The sequence below is a fragment of the Mustela nivalis genome (genome assembly GCF_964662115.1).
Source record: "Mustela nivalis genome assembly, chromosome: 14".
Lineage (NCBI taxonomy): Eukaryota > Metazoa > Chordata > Mammalia > Carnivora > Mustelidae > Mustela > Mustela nivalis.
The window spans coordinates 91,525,518-91,546,824 of NC_139033.1; the positions used below are offsets into that span (position 1 = coordinate 91,525,518).

The window sequence follows — 21,307 nt, forward strand, 5'->3', positions numbered from 1 at the left end:
TTTTTGTCTGTTCTTTCTCTTTACACATCCCAGAGTATAAAGAGCGTTCATTCTCTGCAGGGCAGGTTGGCATCAGGGACATCCCTTGATGTTAGCATTGACCACAGCTCAGATACTACAACTGACTACCAGGAAGACCCTGAAAATACTGGCACCCTGTCTCCTTTGCAGAGGGATCTTTGCAAACAGAACTCACAATAAAAATGTCAGACAAGTCACCCTCCCCTTCATAATGAATTGTTACAAGAGAGGAGGGCAAAAGAGAGAAAGAGAGAGAGAGAGCTCATTAGGTTAATGGGAAATAAATGTCATCTTGCAAGTTTGCATTCTGTAACACAAAGATTCAAATTTGGTTAAAGCTGGTGAATAATTAACTAATAAATCTAAATGATGTTTAGTGTTGTTGTGGGAAACTATATTCAAATCTCAGCTGTTTCACCATTTATCATAAAGCCAAATTGTCTGGGGCACTCGTTAAATGTCTGTTATCAAGGATCTCTCTGAAAATTTTAAAAATACAATCTGGAAAGGCAGGCAGGGCTAAGCAACCACTTTCTAGATGAGGAGACTGAGACTGGGAGAGAGAATGGGGACTATTCTGAAAAAAATCAACATGTTCAACAAAGGGTTGATTCTAATTAACTGGACCTTAACCATTTTTAAGCAGCATAGTGCTTACAAATATAGGCTATCAAATAATACAGACTCCATTTCAAATCTGCATGGGCTACTAATAAGCAATATGATCTTGAGCAATTTGCTTTAGCTTTTGAGCCTCAATTCTATCATTTATAAGAAGGAAATAATAATACCTTTCCCACAGAGTTGTAAAAATCAAATACAGTATGTTAGGAAACATGACAATTAAATAGGTATCTATGGGATCCCTGGGTGGCTCTGTTGGTTAAATATCTGACTTGGTTTCAGCTCAGGTCACAATCTCAGGGTTGTGGGATCAAGCCCCATGTTGGGCTCCATACTCAGCGCAGTTTTCTTGAAATTCTCTCTCTCTCTACCTCTGCTCCTCCCCTAGGTTGTGTTCTCTCTAATAACTAACTAACTAAATAAAATCTTTGATATTTTTAAAAAACTTCAAAAGCAAGAGAGGAATAAAAGCAGCAGCAGAGAAAGGGGACAATAAGCCAACAAATATTCAATGCAAAATAAGAAAATAGAAATTATTTTATGGGGATGCCTGGGTGGCTCAGTTGGTTAGGCAGCTGCCTTCCGGCTCAGGTCAGGATCCCAGCGTCCTGGGATCGAGTCCCACATCGGGCTCCTTGCTCCGCAGGGAACCTGCTTCTCCCTCTGACTCTGCCTTCCACTCTGTCTGCCTGTGCTCGCTCTCGCTCGCTCTCTCTCTGACAAATAAATAAATAAAATCTTAAAAAAAAAAAGAAATTATTTTATGTATATCAGTCATTCCAATAAATGTAAATGAATTAGATTCTCCTATAAAAAGTCTGAGGCTAAAACACTGAATTAACAAACCATATTCACACACACACACACACACACACACTTGGAAATGTTGGACATGAAAGAATTTTAAAAAGTCTTGCCAGGAGCTCCTGGGTGGCTCAGTGGGTTAAGTTCCTGCCTTTGGCTCAGGTCATGATCTCAGGGTTGGGAGATCAAGAACCATGATGGGGGTCCCTGCTCGGGGGAAAGTCTGCTTCTCCCTCTGCCCCTTCCTCCTCTTATGCATCTATGCTCCCTCACTCTCCCAAATAAATCAATAAAATCTTTAAAAATAAATAAATAAATAAAGGTCTTGCAGCCAAACTAACTGCACCAAGACACCAAGCAAAATAAAATAAGGCAAAAATCATTCATGGAGAAAAGAGGGACCATATCACACTCAAAGGAACAATCTGCCATGGAAATAAAACAATAATAAACTTAGCTTCACCTAAAAACATAATCTCAAAATATATACATGCCCCTGGAGAAACTCTTGCTCATGTGCCCAGTGAGACATACATAAAAATAGGCACAGCAGTTTTGTGTCTTAGAACAGAAACAACTAAATAAACACCAGCAGAAGAATGGGATTAAAAATAAAAAGAATATTTTGTAACAGTTAAAATGAATGAATTAGAGCTCCATGTATTAACATGGACCGGTCTCCAAACATGATACAGAAGGCAACAAAGGAAATTGCAGAATCATGTTACTGTATGTGTTTCAAGTTCAAATACATATGCCGGGGAATCCCACGCTCCAATCACAGGATGATAGTCTCCTCTGGGAAGCAAGGAAGAAGGAAGAGGAAGGAGTGGGAGCCATAGGAATGGAAACCAAGGAGCTTCCAACTGTTTTTGAAGTGTGTTTTCTTTCCTTAAAAATATCTGAATCTAATATAGCAAATTTTTAATTTATGGGAACCCTGGGTGCTTGGTACATAAGCGTCGGTTATATTATTCATTCTACTTTTCCATGTGCTTGGCAAATGTCTTAATAAAACATTAAAACTACCAAATGTGATAATTTATTTAAAGGTTCCAGCTTGGTGACTAACATAAAATTAGCATTTTATTCATTTCAAGTCACCTTCTGTTTCCACAAAAAATGTTTCATTTCAGCAACATCTATAAAAACCTCTCTGGATTACCTGCTTTGTTTCCTCCAGTGGACCATGCTGAACAGAATGCCTCTTTCGTCCAGCGATTGGCCGCTATTGTTCTAGAAGCAAATATTGGTCCGGGATCTCTTTCATTAATTTTAAAGAAAGATCCCCAATAGTTCTCTACCCAATGGCCTGGTTTGCTTGGCTGAGACACTAGAAAATTCAGAGCAGGAAGATGACAAAGCTTTCCTGTGGATTCCTTCAGCTTCCAACCCTGACACTCAATGCTACAGTGGTCCTGCTCTAGGATTCACTCGCTTAATCGATTAAAAAAATTCAGGGGCACCTGGGTGGCTCAGTTGGTTAAGCACCTGCCTTTGGCTCAGGTTATGATCCCAGGGTTCTGGGATCGAGCACCACTGAGTGAGGAGCCTGCTTCTCCCTTCCTGTTCCCCCTGTTTGTGCTGTCTCTCTCTCTCTCTCTCTCTCTCTCTCTCAATGCCAAACAAATAAATAAAATCTTTTAAAAAATCCATAATGAGCACCTATGTCTAAGTCCTAGTTTGAAGAGGGGCCCACATTCCTCTATGCCTAGCAGGAGTAACTCTGCTGATAGACAGCGAGATCATTGCTAATTAAACAACTGTGTATGCCCATTAAGAAAAGACCTTAAAACACATTCCTGTGATACTTTAAAATAAATCACAGAAGCCACAGGCATCTCTCTCCGGTGTTGGGGTTTTATGAAGCGGCAGCTCAGGCAGGGCAATGGAGGGCGATGGAGGAGTGATTCCTCCCACCTGGGAAATCAGGAGCTGGCGCTAGGCTCTGCTGTCTGCTGGTTGCTTTATTTACAGCTGTAGTTTTTTGTTATTGTTGTTGTTGTTGTTGTTTTGCAAAGGGGGAGGTTGATTTTTGTGCTCAAGGGACATTCGGTCATGGCTATAGACATTTCTGGTTGTCACAATGAAAGGGGGATGGTATGCTGCTGGCATTTAGTAGAAGGAGGCCAGAGATGCTGTTCAGCATCCCAGGGAGCATGAGACTGCCTCCCTACAACAAAGGATGGTGTGGTATGAAATGTCCACAGTGCCACAGTTGAGAACCTTGGGATACGGCCATGGCAACCTTCCCACAGGTCTCTGCCCTCTAGAAACTCAGAGTGGTTCACTAGCTCACCCAAAGCCATGTAGACAGAAGGGGCCCCAGCTAGGGTCTCAAGCCCCATTTGCTTGACTCTGAGCCTGGCTGCCTCTAGCTACAGTCTTGTTCTCACAGCTGTGAACATAGTTGCCATTCACATTCACCCCCTTAAAGCAAGGGCTGCCTACCTTCCCTTCCTCCCCGACAGCTGCTGAAGGCAAGGCAATTTCGTCTGTTCCCTCTGGCTTGGCCTACTCTATTTATTCTCCTGGTCCTTCCAAGAACGCTGCTGTGTGTGGACCCCAGAAGGTCTCCTTTGAAGAGCCAGTGAGGGTGGACAGGGCTGGAATCGATGGGCCAGAGGACACTTGGAGGAGCAGGTGGAGGCTGGCTGAACCGACTGGCCTCTGGCTCTTCCTGAAGACTTACTGGACTGTCCTCCCTCCTCCAACCCATCTCTCTGAACAAGGCCTGGAGGCAGGGAGTGTTCTCTCAAACACCTGCTGGTGCTTCCCTCTTACCTGATCACAGAGGGTTCCAATCAAGCCTTCCAAATCCTGCTTCTCATGGAGGACCATCTGCTTCTCCTCGTACTCTTGCTCCAGCTGCATTTCCAGCTGGCGGAGCTGCAGGCACAAAAGGCAGACACAGACATAGGAGAAATGAGCTCCATCCAGACAAAGCCCACAAGACAGGGAGATCATCTGGAGGAGGGGGGAATGTGAAACTTGCAGCCTCTTTCCACAAAGGACATCCTAGCGGTTAGGAGGGAGAGTCTCTGTCAGAGAACTCAGGAGCCTAAAATCTTGGGAGCCCGACAGCTATGGGGAGAGCTGGCCAGTGATGGCAAGCCACCTGCCACTCACCTTGAAGCCCTCAGCCCCAGTTCTCCACCCATTCTCCAACAGTTGTTTCCTTCCTACGCCATGACCTTGCTTGGATATTTGCAAATCTTGGCACTCTTGACTTTTTAAGGCTTTGGGCAACATTATACCCAACATATTAAAATGTAGCCACCATTTTTATCAAATAGACTGTGGATCCATTAAAAAAAAGAAGAAGTTTGCATTTGCCATTACTTGGTGTTGTGGATTACATGTTCAGATCTCTCCCAAATTCCCATGTTGAAATTCTAACCCCTGTGTAGTATTATCTGAAGACACAGGCTTTGGGAGATAACTGGGTTTAGGTGAGGTCCAGAGGGTAGAGCCCCCGTGCTGGGATCAGGGCCCGTAAAAGAAGAGATCACAGAGAGCTTGCTTCTTATGTCTCTCTCCACCACTGGAGGACACAGCAAGAAGTCAGGTGTGTCTCCTGGGTATTTACCCCAAAGATACAGATGTAGTGAAAAGAAGGGCCATCTGTACCCCAATGTTTATAGCAGCAATGGCTACGGTCGCCAAACTGTGGAAAGAACCAAGATGCCCTTCAACAGACGAATGGATAAGGAGGATGTGGTCCATATACACTATGGAGTATTATGCCTCCATCAGAAAGGACGAATATCCAACTTTTGTAGCAACATGGACGGGACTGGAAGAGATTATGCTGAGTGAAATAAGTAAAGCAGAGAGAGTCAATTATCATATGGTTTCACTTATTTGTGGAGCATAACATATAGCATGGAGAACATGGGGAGTTAGAGAAGAGAAGGGAATTGGGGGAAATTGGAAGGGGAGGTGAACCATGAGAGACTATGGACTCTGAAAAACAATCTGAGGGGATTGAAGTGGTGGGGGGGTGGTGGGAGGTTGGGGAACCAGGTGGTGGGTATTATAGAGGGCACGGATTGCATGGAGCACTGGGTGTGGTGAAAAAATAATGAATACTGTTATGCCGAAAATTAAATAAAAAATAAATTAAAAAAAAAAAAGAAGTCAGGTGTGTGCAAGCCAGGAGGGGGGCCCTCACCAGATGCCCAATCTGATGACACCTTGATCTTGGACTTCCCAAACTCCAGAATGGTGAGAAATGAATTTTGCCATTTCAGCCCCTGGTCTGTGATACCTGGTTAGAGCAGTCCAAACAGACTAAGACATTTGGCTCCGGGCAACTCCTTTCATGGCTCTGATTTCTCTCATCACTCAGCAAAGGCAGATGTTTCCCCCTAAAGTGAATATCCCACCATAACCACTTTGCATACTCACTTCCCTGCCAGCCTCTCTCCTGTATGCTGCCTGGCCCACCCTTTCGTCCTCCCTTTCCATGCTGTATCAATGACCCTATTGCCCAGAGGGGCAAACTGAGTCTGAGTGACGATCTGAGACCCCTTCTCCTAAGTCGGTTGCCGCCAAAAGCAGTTAGCATTGTATCTCTTGACCCTGGCTCTTTTGCCACCCCAGAGAGGCATCCCAAATCCCACCCAGGCCACTAAAACAATTGATTTCCTGCCACGGCGAGAGACAGATGGAGCAGAGCAGCCGCTAGATGAAGTTCACGTGAATATCTGCCGTCAGGAGAAAGTACCTTTCTCTGACCTTGCTCTCTCCCTTTACAAATCTGTCCACGGAAAAGCCTTGGGGGGCCCTGGGTCACATCTCCACCTCATCGGGGCCCCAGCTCAAGGCACTCATGCTTTGAGGCACTTTTAGAATGCACCAGCAGTTGTGCAACCTTCACACGAGGGCATGGGGCAGGGACGGAGGACTTCCATCTCCTGACCCATGGAGAGCAAACAAGCTAGTAATTGATGGCCACTTATGTAGAAAGCAAGTCCATTTCAAAACTTTAAGAGTGAGAGACACAAGGCCCTCTGCTTGTATCTGCTTTTAGAGTGCAGCCTGGCAAAGTTAAAACACATTTTGAAAAATAAACAAAATAATAAAAACTCTGTATCCAGCCAGGCAAAGCTTTCTGGAGAGTGTTCTGCAGGACATCTCCCCATGGCATTCACAAGCATGATGGGTATGTAGGTGGAGGAAAGTTCATGCTAGGAGTGTGAGACCACGGGGCTAACAGTTCTTTGGTGCAAGACTTATCAGAGCCTTTGGCAAATTCGTGTGCAGAAGAGCTCACGGATGTAGCATTGCCCAAGGCTGACTTCTATCAATGCTTCCTAAAATGGCCTTCCATGGTCCAAACATTTGCAAAAGAAAAAAAAATTAAATCTATCATTTTTAGTAAGAGACTGGGCTTTGGAGTGAGACAGACCTAAGCTTCAAGTCCTAGCTTGGCTACTTCCTGGCTGGGTAACTTTGGGCCACTGGCTTCACCATTCTGAACTCTGGTTTCCTCATCTGTGAACCAGGACCATAAACCTCGCAGTGTTCTTCAGGGATGCAAAGAAGCTGATGCACATCAAGAACCCAGCTGGGTGCACCGAGCCCACTGGTGTTCCAAGAATCCCATTCATTTCTCCCAGATATGTGAGAACAGAAAAAAAGCTGAAACTGGCCCTTCGATGCAAACTCCCAGCACTTTATAATTTACAATAACTCCCAACACTTTACAGTTTACAAACTACTGCCAGTTCTTTTAGCTTATCTTCACAATAGCAGAGGAAGGCAGAACATTTTCTATCATTGTCCCATGGCTCAGATGAGAAAACAGAGCCTCAGGGAGGTTCTAGAGTCTTAACTCAGGGATGCACAGATCTGGATGAGTCTATAATTGTTGACCCTTTCTTTCCAAGGATAGGGTACTACAGCAGTCAGATCTGCTTGAGGATATGCTCAGTGAGACCCCCATCTCCTGCCGAGGTTAAGATAATCACCGAGATGCCCTTCAGTCTGCCCAGGAGGATGCCCAGCTGTAGGCTCTGTAGGGTGCCAAGGCTGCATGCCCTCCTTCTCTTGGATGGATGAATCAAACCCAGGAGCCAGGGAACCACCAGGCTGGCTCACTAGCTCTTCTGAAGGGCCCACTGCCCAGAAATCCTCTATTACTTTTAAGTTTCCAGCAAACAAGGATTCCATTTACCAAAGTATGCATTGTTTCCCCATCTGAGATCTCCCTGAATCTTCACTGTGACCCTGCCCTTAGTCACACTATCTTATCTTAAGGATGAGAACAGTGAAGCTCTTTAGCAAGGTTATGTGGTTCCTCCAATGCCCTACACTTGGGCGTTGATGACCTTGGGACCTGACCCAAGCATGACTGGACCCCATGATTCCAATTAAACTAGCAGCATGGGCTTTTTCATGTGTCTTATACATTGGCTCTGAGTGATCAGCACTGGATACAGAGCAAGGAATCAAGGGCTAGCCTGGAATTCAGTAGCAGTTAAGGTTGTTAAAATCACTTTCCCAAGATGGCACAGTTGTTAAGGTGGAAGGGCAGAAATCCAAAACAAGAGTCTGAGAATTCCAACACCCAGGCCCTCAAGCCCTACAGTCTAGAGGTCTCCCCAAACAGACCGCCAAGGGAGCCAATCATAGGAGTCAGCTTTGAGAAATGCTCCTCTGCCCCTTCTTGGAGATCCAATTGCAGACCAGACGATGAAGGACCTGGAGGGATCCCCAGCGAGAAAGCCTGTTTGCTGTGCCATAACCCACAGATTTCCAACCACTCCACTAAAAAGATTCATCTTCTATTCACATCAGTCAATGCATCTGTAAGGATGTTTATCTCAGCATTGGTTAGAGTAACAGAAAATCTGAAAATCCTCAATGCCCAACCATGGGAGACTTGTTGAACAGATGACAGACAGCATGGACCCAAGGTGGACTGCTTCTAAAGCTCTTCAGTATGTAAGTGAGATCTGTGTTTGCCGACATGGAAAGAGGCCCAGGACACACCGCTGAGTGAAAATAGCAGGCTTCAAGAAAGCATGACCCCATTTAGGGAAAACGATATCTCAATAAATATGTATGTGTGTGTGTACAGTGACAGAGAGCTATGAAATGACTTTTAAAATAGTAATAATGATGGTTTCTAGGTGGTACAATTGCAAGGATTTATTGCTTTCTTACCCACGGTTTGAAATGTCTGTCGGAGCTTGGGTGAAGTGTAGGAAATGATTTGCAAAGGAAATAGCCAGAAGAAACTAGTCCCCTCCTTGAAACCTGTAAGTCCTTAAGTCCTTACCCAAGGTATAAAGTCACATGGTATTATGGGCTTTTGGCAGAAATCTTGGGGTGATGATGCTTGACAGTTCCAGAGACTTCTGGAAGTTCTAGAACCATATTAAAGATACGTACTTCTGCTCTAGCACCCCTGACAGTGAAGGTCTTAAGTGGTTGCAGGAATGGTCTATCCCCAGGCCCTAGAATCCACCCCTCCCCCCGACCCCACTGGAAGGAAGATGGCACCAGGACCAGGTGCTAGACCAGGGCCTGGCAGGGCCCAAGGTGCTGTTCACATACCCGCTTCTGGCAGGACTGGCGGACATCTTCCAGCTCTTCCTCCTGGTCCTCACGGTCTTTCTGGTGCATCTGCTTCATCCGCTCGATCTCCAGCTCAAACCGCTGGCGGAGCTGGGGGGCAGCAAGGGCAGAGGCTCATGAGGGCGATCCACACAAACCGTGTCAGCCTGGGTATCCCACCTGCATTTTTCATTTCTAGAGTGTGGGGAGGACAGCCAAGTCATCCCCCAGGGGGCCGGGAAGGTCAGAAATGATAGATAAATAGCCCACGTGCTGCCACATCCCTTCCTGCAGCCATTACAAGCCATCACTAATCCATCACACTCTTGCCCACTGAATTTCGATGGAAGACTCCTTCAGGGTCCTTCTCAACAATTTTAACATGAAACAGATGTGTCATCCCTGGAGCAAGGCTCGGTGAGGGTTTTTTGGATGGATGGATGGATGGATGGATGGATGGATGGGTGGATAGATGGATGGGTGGATAGATGGATGGATAGCCGGGTGGATAGAAGGTTGAACAAAAGTTTATTCATAAAGACAGGGTACCCTGCAGAGGGAGATCACTTGCCCAAAATGTCACCTTGGAAAATCCACTTTGCCTCTGGTTACTTGGTGGAAAACAACAACCACAGGATGCTTTTACGAGAATCCCATGAGATTGCCCACATAAAACACCTAGCACATTTCTTGGCACACAAATATGACATTCTCTTTTGAAAACAGACAGCAATGGCAGCCCCTCACTTCCTGGAAGACACAATTAAGAACTGTGTGCCCATGAAGGAGACAAGTCTTTTAAATGAGAACCTCCAAAACTTGCTCAGAGCCTATAAAGAGCCACCGTGCACAGTGTTTAAAATTGTGTGACGTTTCATAGAAGGTTCTAGAATTGGAAGCAGATGCCCTTCAAGGTGTTCCTTTCTTGATCTTGGTAATTGAGGCACTGACCCAAGCTCTTGCTTCTCAAATTCTGTGGCATGTTAGCCCTAAGTAATACAATTTTTAAAAATTTCTATTTCAGGGCTTCACCCTAGACCTACTGGATCAGAATCTTCAGCATGCAGGCTTCAAGAATCTAGACTTCCAGGCTTCCATTTATCTGTACTCTAATGCCTGGTCATGGTGCAGCACTTGGAACTCTATACCTTAGATGGGTTATAATGTAGAAACTAACTTTTTGATCATTTACCACACCACCCAGAGCCTCTCACCAAACCTTCAGAAGATTTCAATTGCTGTCCCTCATGTGGAAATTCAGTTGCGAAAAAACAGTGTTGGTCTTTTAAAATGTTGACAGTAGGGGTGCCTGTATGGCTTAGTGGTTAGGCATCTGCCTTCGGTCAAGACACAATCCCAGGGTCCTGGGATCAAGCCCCGTATTGGGCTCCCTACTCGGTGGGAAGCCTGCTTCTCCCTCTCCTACTCCCCCTGTTTGTGTTCCCTCTCTTGCCGTCTCTCTCCCTGTCAAATAAATAAATAAAATCTTTAATGAAATAAAATAAAATAAAATGTTGACAATATTCTCTACCATGCAGGACCGTGGTGGAGAGGCAAAAGGATAGCACAGCACAGAGCCCTTATTCCAGTTCCTGGCATAAAGTAAGCTCGCTTTAAATGTCAACCTCCTTCCTCGCCTCCTTTAAAATGACAGAGGTTATGGGAAGATAATCCAAAACGAGGAGCTTAAGCAAGTAAATATAATATTTCTTTTTCATTTTTTTTCGAGCCTCTTGGATAGTCCTGACATCTGCAATACCATTTATGTCCACCTTATATGAGTTAACATAAAATTCCCTGGAAAAAGTGCTGTATTGTGATCAATAAATATCTCCCAGACGTCTACAAGGGTACAATGTGGTGTGAGGTTCTGGGTGAAGCTGAAGATGGATTCGAGCATTGCGTCAGCCTCGCCTTCTATGTACACTAAGGATGGAAAATTAGGAAGGATACACTAACTTTTGGGTCCCTCAGGTCACAGGAGTACATTTCTGCTCCAGAGTTCCAAGGGGTCCCCTGGTGGTATCTTGAAGAACTCTCAGAATTTTCCAAAGCCCTCACTTTATTCTTGACTTCAGGTTGCTATCAAGCTGTGCTATCCTCCAAGTCCCTTAAAATAATCTACACAGATTCCACCTCCTTCATGAGCCTCCGTGGATTCCTAGCTAGAGCTGGGGGAAGCCAGGGGATGGGCAAGGCTCCAGTTTCACTATATGGAGGAGGAGACCAAAGTCCAGAGAAGACAGAGGGCTTGCTTAAGGTCGAAGAGACTGAGCTGCCTTAAGGACACCTTGTCAATGTGAACATATTTCAGCTCCTTGAATGCCACAGGACTTTCCTGCCCCAGGGCCTTGGCACAGGCTCTTCCTCCTGAAAGGAACTTTCTCAGTGCCAACTTGGATCCATCCTTCAGGAAATGTCACTTCCTCTAGGAAGTCTTCCTTGATTGGTCCCCCAATCCTGCTTCCAAGACTGAATACGCAAATTCAACTTTCTCCTGATACTCAACATGACTATAAACTTCCAGAAGGCAGAAAGCACATCTGTTTTGTTTTGTTTTGTTTTGTTTTGAGAGAGAGAGAGAGTGGTGGGAAGGGGCAGAGGGAGAGGGAGAAAGAGAGACTCCCAAGCAAGTTCCAGGCTGAGCATGGAGCCTGTTCCAGGGCTCAATCTCACAACCCTGAGACCATGCCCCAAGCCAAAATTAAGTCAGATGCTTAACTGTCTGAGCCACACAGGAACCCATGTCTTGTTTACACCTGAATTCTTAACGTCCACACCTTGCATGATGCAAAGTAGGCACTTAATAAATTCCTGTAGGCTGAGTGAGTTAAAGGAACTCAGTTTTCTGAACTGCTTCAGACTCTTTTCCCTCCAAGCCTGCCACACCCGGGTCTCAGTACTTAATGGGTTTCCTGCCAGTGGAGTGAGGGTAAGTGAGAAGCCAGACCAGGCACCCCTGCCTTCTCACTCCCTCCCTCCATGGAAGCAGAGCTGCTCAGAGTTCATTTGCTTTCCATATTCGTGCTACCTGGTCAGATTTTCTCGAAAAGAGGGTCTCCGCCATACAACCACTTTGAAATTGTTGCCACTCATGAAATGCCACATGAGAAATTTCTTTCCAGCTAAACCTAAGGAAAAGCTGGTTTGTTTTTTACCTTGGGATAGCAAACATCACAAAACTCACATTTCCTTTTTCTCTCTGGCCACCAGGAAGTTTAGAGCTAAACCCATTAAGGGTATAAGACCACATGCTTTCTATATCTGCATATTAATTCACCATCCCCAAACCTCTTTGGTGTCTATTTGAGTGTGTCTTTCCAGCTTAGATCATTTTATTTATAATTTTTCTGTTTTAGGAGGCACATGTTCTATAAGCCACTTCAAGTTCTTTGTGGCATGAAACGGGCACATCAACCAATAAGCCCACAAAGAAAATCTTCATTGGATACTTCACTGGTATTAATGTAGTTGATATTCCTGCCTTCTTCCCATTAGTGATTTTCTGTTCCCCAAAGATGAGAGTGCCAGTCTTCCTAGAAGTAACAGGTGCTATGGGAGTCAGAGGGCACATGTTCCAGATCCAATTCCCGGCACCCCCACTGTGATTCCAAGCTTCAGCTTCTACATCTATGAAGTGGGGATCACACTGGTTTCTGGCCCTGGCAGGATGGGAGGAGTAGGCTAGATCAGGAAGGCTCTGGATGCCAGACTCGGAGGTTGAAAGGGTTTCGGGGCTAATAGGGAACCACAGCAGAATAAGGAGCAGCTGAGTGAGGTAAGGTGCTGGAGTTGCATATCAATAAGCCCCTTCTGCACTGGAGCCGGTCTGGGATAGAGCCTAGGACAGAGCTTTCCTACCTGCTCCAGCTGCTTGATGGTGTTTTCTTGCTGGTTCTGGATTTTCTGTTGCTCAAGGGCACTGGATTCCAGCTTCCAGAGCCTCTCCTTCAAGCCAGCAACACAGCTCTCCCCCAGGGAGGACAACCCCAACAGCTCCCGCTTTTGGGCCTGCAGCGTCTCCACCTCCTGCTTCAGCTGCGAGGTTTCCTGCTCCTTTTGCTGCAGAGATCAAGTGGGGGTGGAGATCCAGAGTCACGTGGTCATGCATCCCATCCACCATGGGACAACTTGCCATCCCTACCTCAGTACTTAATGGGATAGCTCACAGCAGTAGGGGCGGGGGCCTTTGTAGGGACCACGACCCCCAGAGTTAGACCTCAAAGCGCATAAAGGGAGCATTTGCCCATTTGTGAGCTGTGTATCTGCCGAGAGGCAAGTGACATCTCAAGGACTGCAACACTGGGGCAGTGAGGCGAGGTGTCCAGAAATGACTCATCCAGGTTAGAAAGTCAACTCCAGGATCAAAGAACTTGGGGCTAGATCAAGAAATTGCTGAATGCCAGGATGAGCTCTCTCTTGGGGGTAGCAGGGAGAAGAAAAAGGAGCAAATGAATAAAGTGCCCATGCCATATTTTAATAAAATCCCTCTGCACGGGAGCCTGCATAGGACAGGGTGCTGCCCCTGGATGAGGTGACAGGGACTCATTCTTTCCCCAGCCTCTCCTATCTCCCAAGTGGGTACCTTGAAAGTGCTCAGATCCTCTGACAATCACTCTTTCAATGACAGTAGTCTTAAGGCACCCCGGAACCCATGACTCCAGCTGGCTGGCAGACCAGCTTACCCCTGCCACCCCACCCCAAGGTTCTCTTCCTTGTCACTATTTACCTTGGGTGAAAGAGGGGGGCAGGTTTCCTGGAAACCAGCAACTAAAAGCCTAGAGGGCTCCATGCCCTTCCCATCCCTTACCTTCAACTGTTGCTGAAGCTGGCCTAGTTCCCACCGGACGCTGGTGTTCTCCTGGGTCACTTTCTCCCGAAGACCCTTCTCAAACATGGACTCCCCCAGGGCCTGGGCCAGCTGCATATCAAACCTGTTCAAGCAGAGGGCATGTCATGGCGGGAAGGGGGGGGGGGTCCCTGGGGCATGAGGGGCGGGCAAGGGCTGGAGAGAGGCAGTGAACTTGTCGGCAGCCATGAAAGAGAGAGAGACAGAGGGAGGGAGAGAGAGATGAGAGTTTGCACTCGGTGCTTTTATCTAAGGTTGTGGATGGGCAGGAGGAATCTAGAATGTCAGAGGGCAACTTTTAGGGCTCAGATAGAGCTTCTCCAAATATAACAGAGACTTGTATAAAACATAATAAAATACATAGGTGAAAGCCAGGGTAGAATAGATAACAGAACAGATAACAGGAAAAGAACAACATACAGAATGATAGAAAAACCTCATCTTTCGGGTTTCCCCATATACAGGCTTGGGGTCTAATAGTCACTGATGGGGAAGGAATGGAAGTATATATTTGCACAAACAAGAGAGAGTCTATACTGTGTCTCCTACATGAGACTGTCTGGCTTCTGTACCCATCAGCTATATCAGAGCCGGTGATTATTGATAAAAGGCTGGACACTACTACTATTCGGTCTTGTCTTCATTTGGTTCCCCAGAGAAAAACACAGAGACTCGACGGTCCTCTTCGGGGCTGCCCTGGGAATCAGGAAATGCCTCATTTGGGGCCCACCTGCTCCTCCACGGTGGTGACTGCCGAGTGTGAAGCACCTCCTGGATTTCACATCATTCTATGCAGTTGCCTTGAACTTCTACCCCTCTCCCAGATGAGGAAACCAGTAGAGGAGGCTCTCTGCCAAGCCTCAATAAGGTATGACCTTGGTCACTTGTCCTCGGGCCACACGGAAACCCCCATGGAAAGTTCCCTGGGCACGGCCAGCCTGGCTGAATTGGGCGTGGGGTCTGGGCCCCAGCGAGAAGAAAGTCTCCCCTGTTATAAGACTATCCATTGTATCTTAACACCAGATGGTCATTCAAAGCCTCAGACTCCCAAGAGAGCCCATCATGGGAGGACGAGGGAGTCCTCCTGTTGGAAGAGCCCAGAAGCTTTCTCATTGGCTGATGGTGACATCATTCAAGGCCACCTGAAAAGGGAAACATCGTGGTGGTAACAATGGTGTGGAGTCCCAGAGTGCCAGGCTCTGCGCTGGGTCCGTGTAGGAAGGATTCAGCAAGAAACATGTGATGATATGGATTTTACAGAAGAGGAAGCTGAAGTTCAGACAGGCAGAGTGATTTGGCCCCAAATGCCAGGCAGGGTCCAGGTCCATTGCTGTCTTAGCTAGCCCCCCATCTAACCGGTACAGTTGGGGACAGACAGTGGGGGCTAGCCAGTGAAAGAGGGTTCCAAGGAGGCCTGGCCTAACAGGCCGCCTGATGCCAAAGAATGGCTCCTACAGAGACCCAAACTTCTGGAACACACTGACCGACAAACTGCATGAGGCCAGATGGATTCCCACACCCACTTCACCCCACCCAAAGCAGGCCTGGGTTCTAACCTCCAGTGAGTGTGGGAGTCGGTGAGCCCAGCCCAGGCCTCACCGCAAGGAAGCAGGCTGGGAGTTCCATCGGCCCTCAGAACAGAGCTTTGTGACCCGTGGAGTAACCATGGCAACAAGAAGCCAAACCCAGATGGAAACACTTTGGGTAACTGTGAACTTAGATGCCACGGTGGAAGGACAGGGGAACTGTGGTGGACATCAGTCCACCAGGGCCCAGCAAACTGAGGAGGCGGCTACCACTACAGTTTGATTAGACTTAGAAAAATAGGAGGAAGGGTTGCTCCCTTCTAGATCTTTCCCCACTACATTTTGCCTGACTTCCCATCATTAGAGCAAGGCTTCTATCGTCCATCGGCTCCCTGCTAAAATGTTGGTCCCCTGAGAGAGATAATGACTGCTGTTTGCAACGGGCTTCAGAACATGAATTAATGTCTGCCAAGAGATGGGAGAGGGATAGGGAGCACCACAGGACAAGTAAGTCTCAGGGGGAAACAATATAAGTATGAATAAATTGGGATTTTCCCAGGGGAGCCCCATCAGGAGGGTCTTGAGTGCCTAGAATGGAGGATTCTGCCCGAGGAGTGTCAGGGAAAGACCAGAGAGATGGAAATTCCATCTCTCTGGAAAGCTCCCATCCTCACTGAAGAGTGAAACCCCCCGACATAACTCCTCAGAATAGGAGCAGAGAGTCACCTGGGTGGCTCATTTGGTTAAGCATCAGCCTTCAGCTCAGGTCATGATCCCGGGATCCTGAGATCTAGCCCTGTGTCAGGCTCCCTGCTCAGCAGGAAGTCTGCTTCTCTCTCTCCCTCTGCCCCTTCCCTGCCTGCTCAATCTCTCTCTCTCTCTCTCAAATAAATAAATAAATCTTTAAAAAATATTAAAAGAACTGGAGCAGAACCCACAGAGGAAAGCTGATATTGTCATAACTGGCAGAAACCCTGAGGGGAGGCTGGAGTCCATTTACAGACGGGGTCTGTAGGAGCTATTCTTTTTTTTTTTTTAAGATTTTATTTATCTGACAGAGAGCAAAAGTAGACAGAGCAGCAGGCACAGGAAGAGGGAGAAGTAGGCTCCCTCTCAACCAGAGAGCCCAACATGGGGCTCAATCCCAAGACTCTGGGATCATGACCTGAACCAAAGGTAGACGCTTAACTGACTGAGCCACCCAGGTGCCCCTATAGAAGCTATTCTTCAGCAATAAGTCCAAGAACTCCTTAGGAGCCCCAGCCCTTCTCTGGCCTAGAGAAGAGATATCATTTGACAAGGTTACACAGGACATGACCAAGGTAGGACAAAGCCATTTTCCCCACCACAATGACAAGATTCAGCTGAGTCCCCAGGAACATGAAAAAGGAAACAGAGTCAGATATCAATAAAAGATTAAAGAAACCTCTCTTGTTTTGGAAGGCCATTGCTAACAACCCCCTCAAAGATCTTTTTTTTTTTTTTTCACATGAAGAAGCCAGCTCAGAAAAGCTCCAAGTGAGAGAAATAATATTTAATTACACAGACCAAGTTCAAAATCTATGCCACTCCCATGAAAATATAACTCAGCTTACCCCTTCTTGCATCTCTCGTAACATTTTTCTGAATTTTCTTCCCAGACTGTCTAAAAGAGGCTGTATCTCATCTCTTTGTCTCCTATGAAGTCTCCATTGGAGGTTGTCTGACTCAAAACGGGACCCCTGAACACCACAAACTACCCTCACCAAACAAGCAGAAGGGCTTCCAACACAGCGGTGTCCAGAGTTAAATGAGCTCGGGCACTGAGGTTTTGCAGACGGATGCTCCTGGGTCCCCATCTAGGTTCTACCATTTGGGGAGCATGGGAACCAGAGTGCAGCTTCAAGATAGGCATCATGCTCATGCACAAGGCTCCATCTGTCTGTGCCAGAGCTGTTCATGTGATCTGAGAGCTGAGGCCCTAACTGCTGAGAGCAGTGAGTGGATTTTTGGCCTCCGCATTCTGTGGCTGCATATCCTACAATGGGGTTAAGAATCAGACATCAGTCCATTGGGTCTACCAACCATATCATTTAGTCCTCACTGGTATGGTGTGTTCTGCCCCCTGACCTGAGGCTGAGAAACTGAAGCTCAAGGGGTTGAAAGATTTGTCCAAGGTCAGACAATTGGAAAAGGGCATAATGAGGTCTTAAACTGGGGTAGCGTGACATCAGGGCTCACTCCCCCAACCACCATGCTAGGGTGTCCTCACCCTCCGTAACCAATTCCTCACTTGATAAACAGGGATGTTGAGGCCCCGAGAGGCCAAGAACTCTCCCCAAGGTCACGTGGCTGATTGGGTAACAGGAGGGAATCACTTCTTGCTACATATGTGGGAGAACCTTACAGGAATAAGATGTGAGTGGTGGGGAGGATATTAAAGGCCAGACAAGGGCATTAGGCCTTGTGGATGAGGAGCCCTGATGGAAGGGAGGGGCCTGAGGAGGAGAACCTGGAGACCCCAGAAGTCCCTCGCACCAATATAGCCCACCCTGGAGCCCCCACGAGGGGAGTGTCATGCAACTCACTTCTTCTGCTTCTTCTCAAGTTCGTGATTTCGGCTCTGCTGGTTCTCCAGCTGGAGGCGGGTGTCCTCCAGGTCACAGGTCAGATGGTGGCACTTCCTCTTGTGCTGGTGGGCCATTTTCTTGGCCCCCTCGTAGGCGCTCTGCAGCTCCGCAAGCTGTGGGAGTCACAGAATGAATTACCCCGCTAGGTCTGCCCTTGAACGGACTTTGTACTTTGAACTTCAAGTAGCTGCCATCACCACAGTGAGTGTGGTGGAGAGAACAGGTGCTAGGGCCAGAGAGACCCGGACAGGACCACTTTCTGCCTGTGTCTCCACAAGGAAGCTGCTTCTCTGACCCTGTCTGCTCAGGGGGAAGATGGGGGCAGGGGCGATTGCCCCTCAGGGGCAGGGTTTAAATTGCCTCCATAACAATTCTGCCAAAGTGTCCACAGATTCTACCCAAGCCCTGCCTCAACGAGACAGCCCTCTGAGCCTGCAGTATTAATACCCTCCTCCATGGGCTTCATCTCGGAGCCATGTGGAGATTAGCCAAGAAGCAGTCAAAATGGTACATCTCAAGGCTCTACCCAGGAACCCCATGAGACAGTCTGTAAAGGTTCAGGCCGTAAATGGCACTTTCGACGGCCTGAATTACACAGCAATACACATAACCGTAAACAAACAGAAAAGCAAAGCCTCTCGCCTCTTCCTCAAGGAAAAGCCCTCCCAAATGTCCTAGTTTAAATCTGGGAGAGAGGACAACTCAGCACACTTGCTTTGAAGAAATGGCCTCATTAAAGAATTTCTTTAAATAAGCAAAACTCTGAGTTAATGAAGCTTGTAATTCTAAATTCAGTATTTGAAGGCAAATGGGATGTTTTCTTATATTCTGCAGCTCAGAAAAGGTTGCAGCTTTATTACTTCTTAATGCAGCATGAATAACTACCCCCTTCCTTGGGGAAACTGACCCGCCTTTATAATTTGTTACTAAAGAACTCCGCTGTTCCCTTGTAGTTGGGTTTATCCACAGCTCAGGATGACTTTGAGGACTACAAAATAATGTCTGGCTTGGAAGTGACCACAAAAACCATCATCGGCAGGGAGAATCCTGACCTTCCATTGTTTCTAAAACCCCCATATGATCTCACCCTGGCCCCCCTCTGCATCATGGTCACATAATGCTTTTCTCTCAGTGAGGAGATACATTTAACAGCAGGACAGGCAAGTAGGACCTCAAGTCTCAAGGTGCTCATCACTGATGGGGGTGGGGAACCCAGAAGTGAGCAGATAATTATATACATCATGATGAGGTTTATACTTGGGGACACAATTCAAGGGCACCCAACCAGTCTGTGTCAGGGGAGACTTTCTGGAGGGAAGGACCTATAAACTCACATCTTAAGGAGAGTTGGAGGTATCCAGGTCGGGGAAGGAGAATATTCTAGGAAAAGGTAACAGTATGTGCAAAGGCCCAGAGGTGAGGAAGACTAAGGCAGTGCAAGGGAAGAGGAGAGCCCAGAAATAGACTCACAGAGATATAGACATTTGATCTTTCACAAAAGATTAAAGGTGATACAATGAGCAAAATAATCTTTTCTGCAAATGATGTTGAGACAACTGGTCATCCACATGCAAAAAAAAAAAAAAAGAAGAAGAATCTTGACATAGACCATACACCCTTCACAAAAATTAACTTAAAATGTATCACACCTAAAATGCAAAACTATAGGGGTGCCTGGGTGGCTCAGTGGGTTAACCCATTGCCTTCAGTTCAGGTCATGATCTCAGGGTCCTGGGATCAAGCCCCGCATCGGGCTCTCTGCTTAGCGGGGAGCCTGTTTCCTCCCCTGCTTTCTCTCTCTCTGCCTGCCTCTCTGCCTACCTGTGATCTCTGTCTATCAAATAAATAAATAAAATCTTTAAAAAAAATAAAAAACGAAATGCAAAACTTTAAATCTCCTGGAAGATAATTTAGATGAAAACCTACATGACCTTGGGTTTGGCAGTGACTTTTTAGAGATATACACAAAAATCATGACCCATGAAAGAAAGAATTTAAAAGCTGGACTTCATTAGAAGTTAAAATTTTCTGCCCCGCAAAAGACACTGTCAAGAAAATGAAAAGACAGGGGAGCCTGATTGGCTCAGTTGGTTAATCAGCCTTCAGTTCAGATCATGGTCCCAGGGTCCTGGGATTGAGCCCCATGTTGGGGCTTCCTACTCAGTGGGGAGCCTGCTTCTCCCTCTCCCTCACCCCACCCCCTGCTTGTGTGTTCTCTTGTTTGCTCTCAAATAAATAAGATCTTTTAAAAATAGAGAGAAAATGAAAAGACCAGCTATCGACTGGGAGGAAATATTTGCAAAAAACATGTTGGACAGACGACTGTTCTCCAAAATATACAAAGAACACTTGAAACCCAACAAGAAAACAACTCAATTAAAAAATGGGCCAAAGACAGTTCTCACAAAGAATAAAGACCATGAATAAGCCTTTGAAAAGGTGCTCCATGTCATATGGCCCAAAGGAATTGCAAATTAAAACAAGACACCACCATGCACCTATGAGAATGGCCCAAATCCAGAACACAGACAACACCAAATGCTGCCAAGAATGTAAAGCAACAGGAATTCTCGCAGTGCTGATGGGGATGCAAAATGGGACAGCCACAGTGGGAGACAATTTGGCAGTTTCCTATGAAACTGAACATGCCCTTCCCATATGATCCAGCAATTATTCTCCTTGTGATTGACCCAGAGGAGTTTAAAGTTTCTGTCCACATGAAAACCTGCACATGGGTGTTTATTTCAGCTTTACTTGCAATTGCCAAAACATGGAAGCAACCAATATGTTCTTCCATAGGTGAGTGGACACACTGTGGTCTATCCAGACCATGCAATATTCTTCAGCTATCAAGCTAGGAAAAGAGGTAGAGAAACTTCAATGCCTTCAACTAAGTGAAAGAAGCCGATCTGAAAAGATGACATACCATATGATTCCAACTATGCAACATTCTGGAAAAGGCAAAAGTATGGAGGGATGAATCACTGAGGCAGAGAGGATTTTTAGGGTAGCAAAACATCTTTTTTTTTTTTTAAGATTTTCTATTTATTTATTGGACGGGGGGGGGGGGCATCAAGAGAGGGAATACAAGTAGAGGTAGTGAGAGAGGGAGAAGCAGATTCCCCCACTGAGCAGGGAGCCTGGTGTGGGGCTTGATCCCAGGACCCTGGGATCATGACCTGAGCTGAAGGCAGACGCTAAAGGACTGAGCCACCCAGGTGCCCCAAACTCCTCCTTAAAACTACAATGGGGGATCCATGTCCTGACACATTTGTCTAAACCCACAGAATGTACACCAAGAGTGAACC

At 46.5% G+C, this 21,307-nt stretch overlaps 1 protein-coding gene across 1 annotated transcript in view; it reads right to left on the reverse strand.

The window, feature by feature from the left end:
- MYO18B (myosin XVIIIB) overlaps positions 1–21,307 on the reverse strand; it is a 250,379-nt gene that overhangs the window by 99,628 nt on the left and 129,444 nt on the right. The window contains exons 29-33 of the mRNA XM_082698791.1: positions 17,958–18,112; positions 13,826–13,949; positions 12,877–13,077; positions 9,016–9,126; positions 4,234–4,338 (exon numbers count right to left, since the gene is read on the reverse strand). Of these exons, the coding sequence (XP_082554917.1) occupies positions 4,234–4,338; positions 9,016–9,126; positions 12,877–13,077; positions 13,826–13,949; positions 17,958–18,112 (696 nt within the window). The remainder of the gene's footprint in view (positions 1–4,233; positions 4,339–9,015; positions 9,127–12,876; positions 13,078–13,825; positions 13,950–17,957; positions 18,113–21,307) is intronic.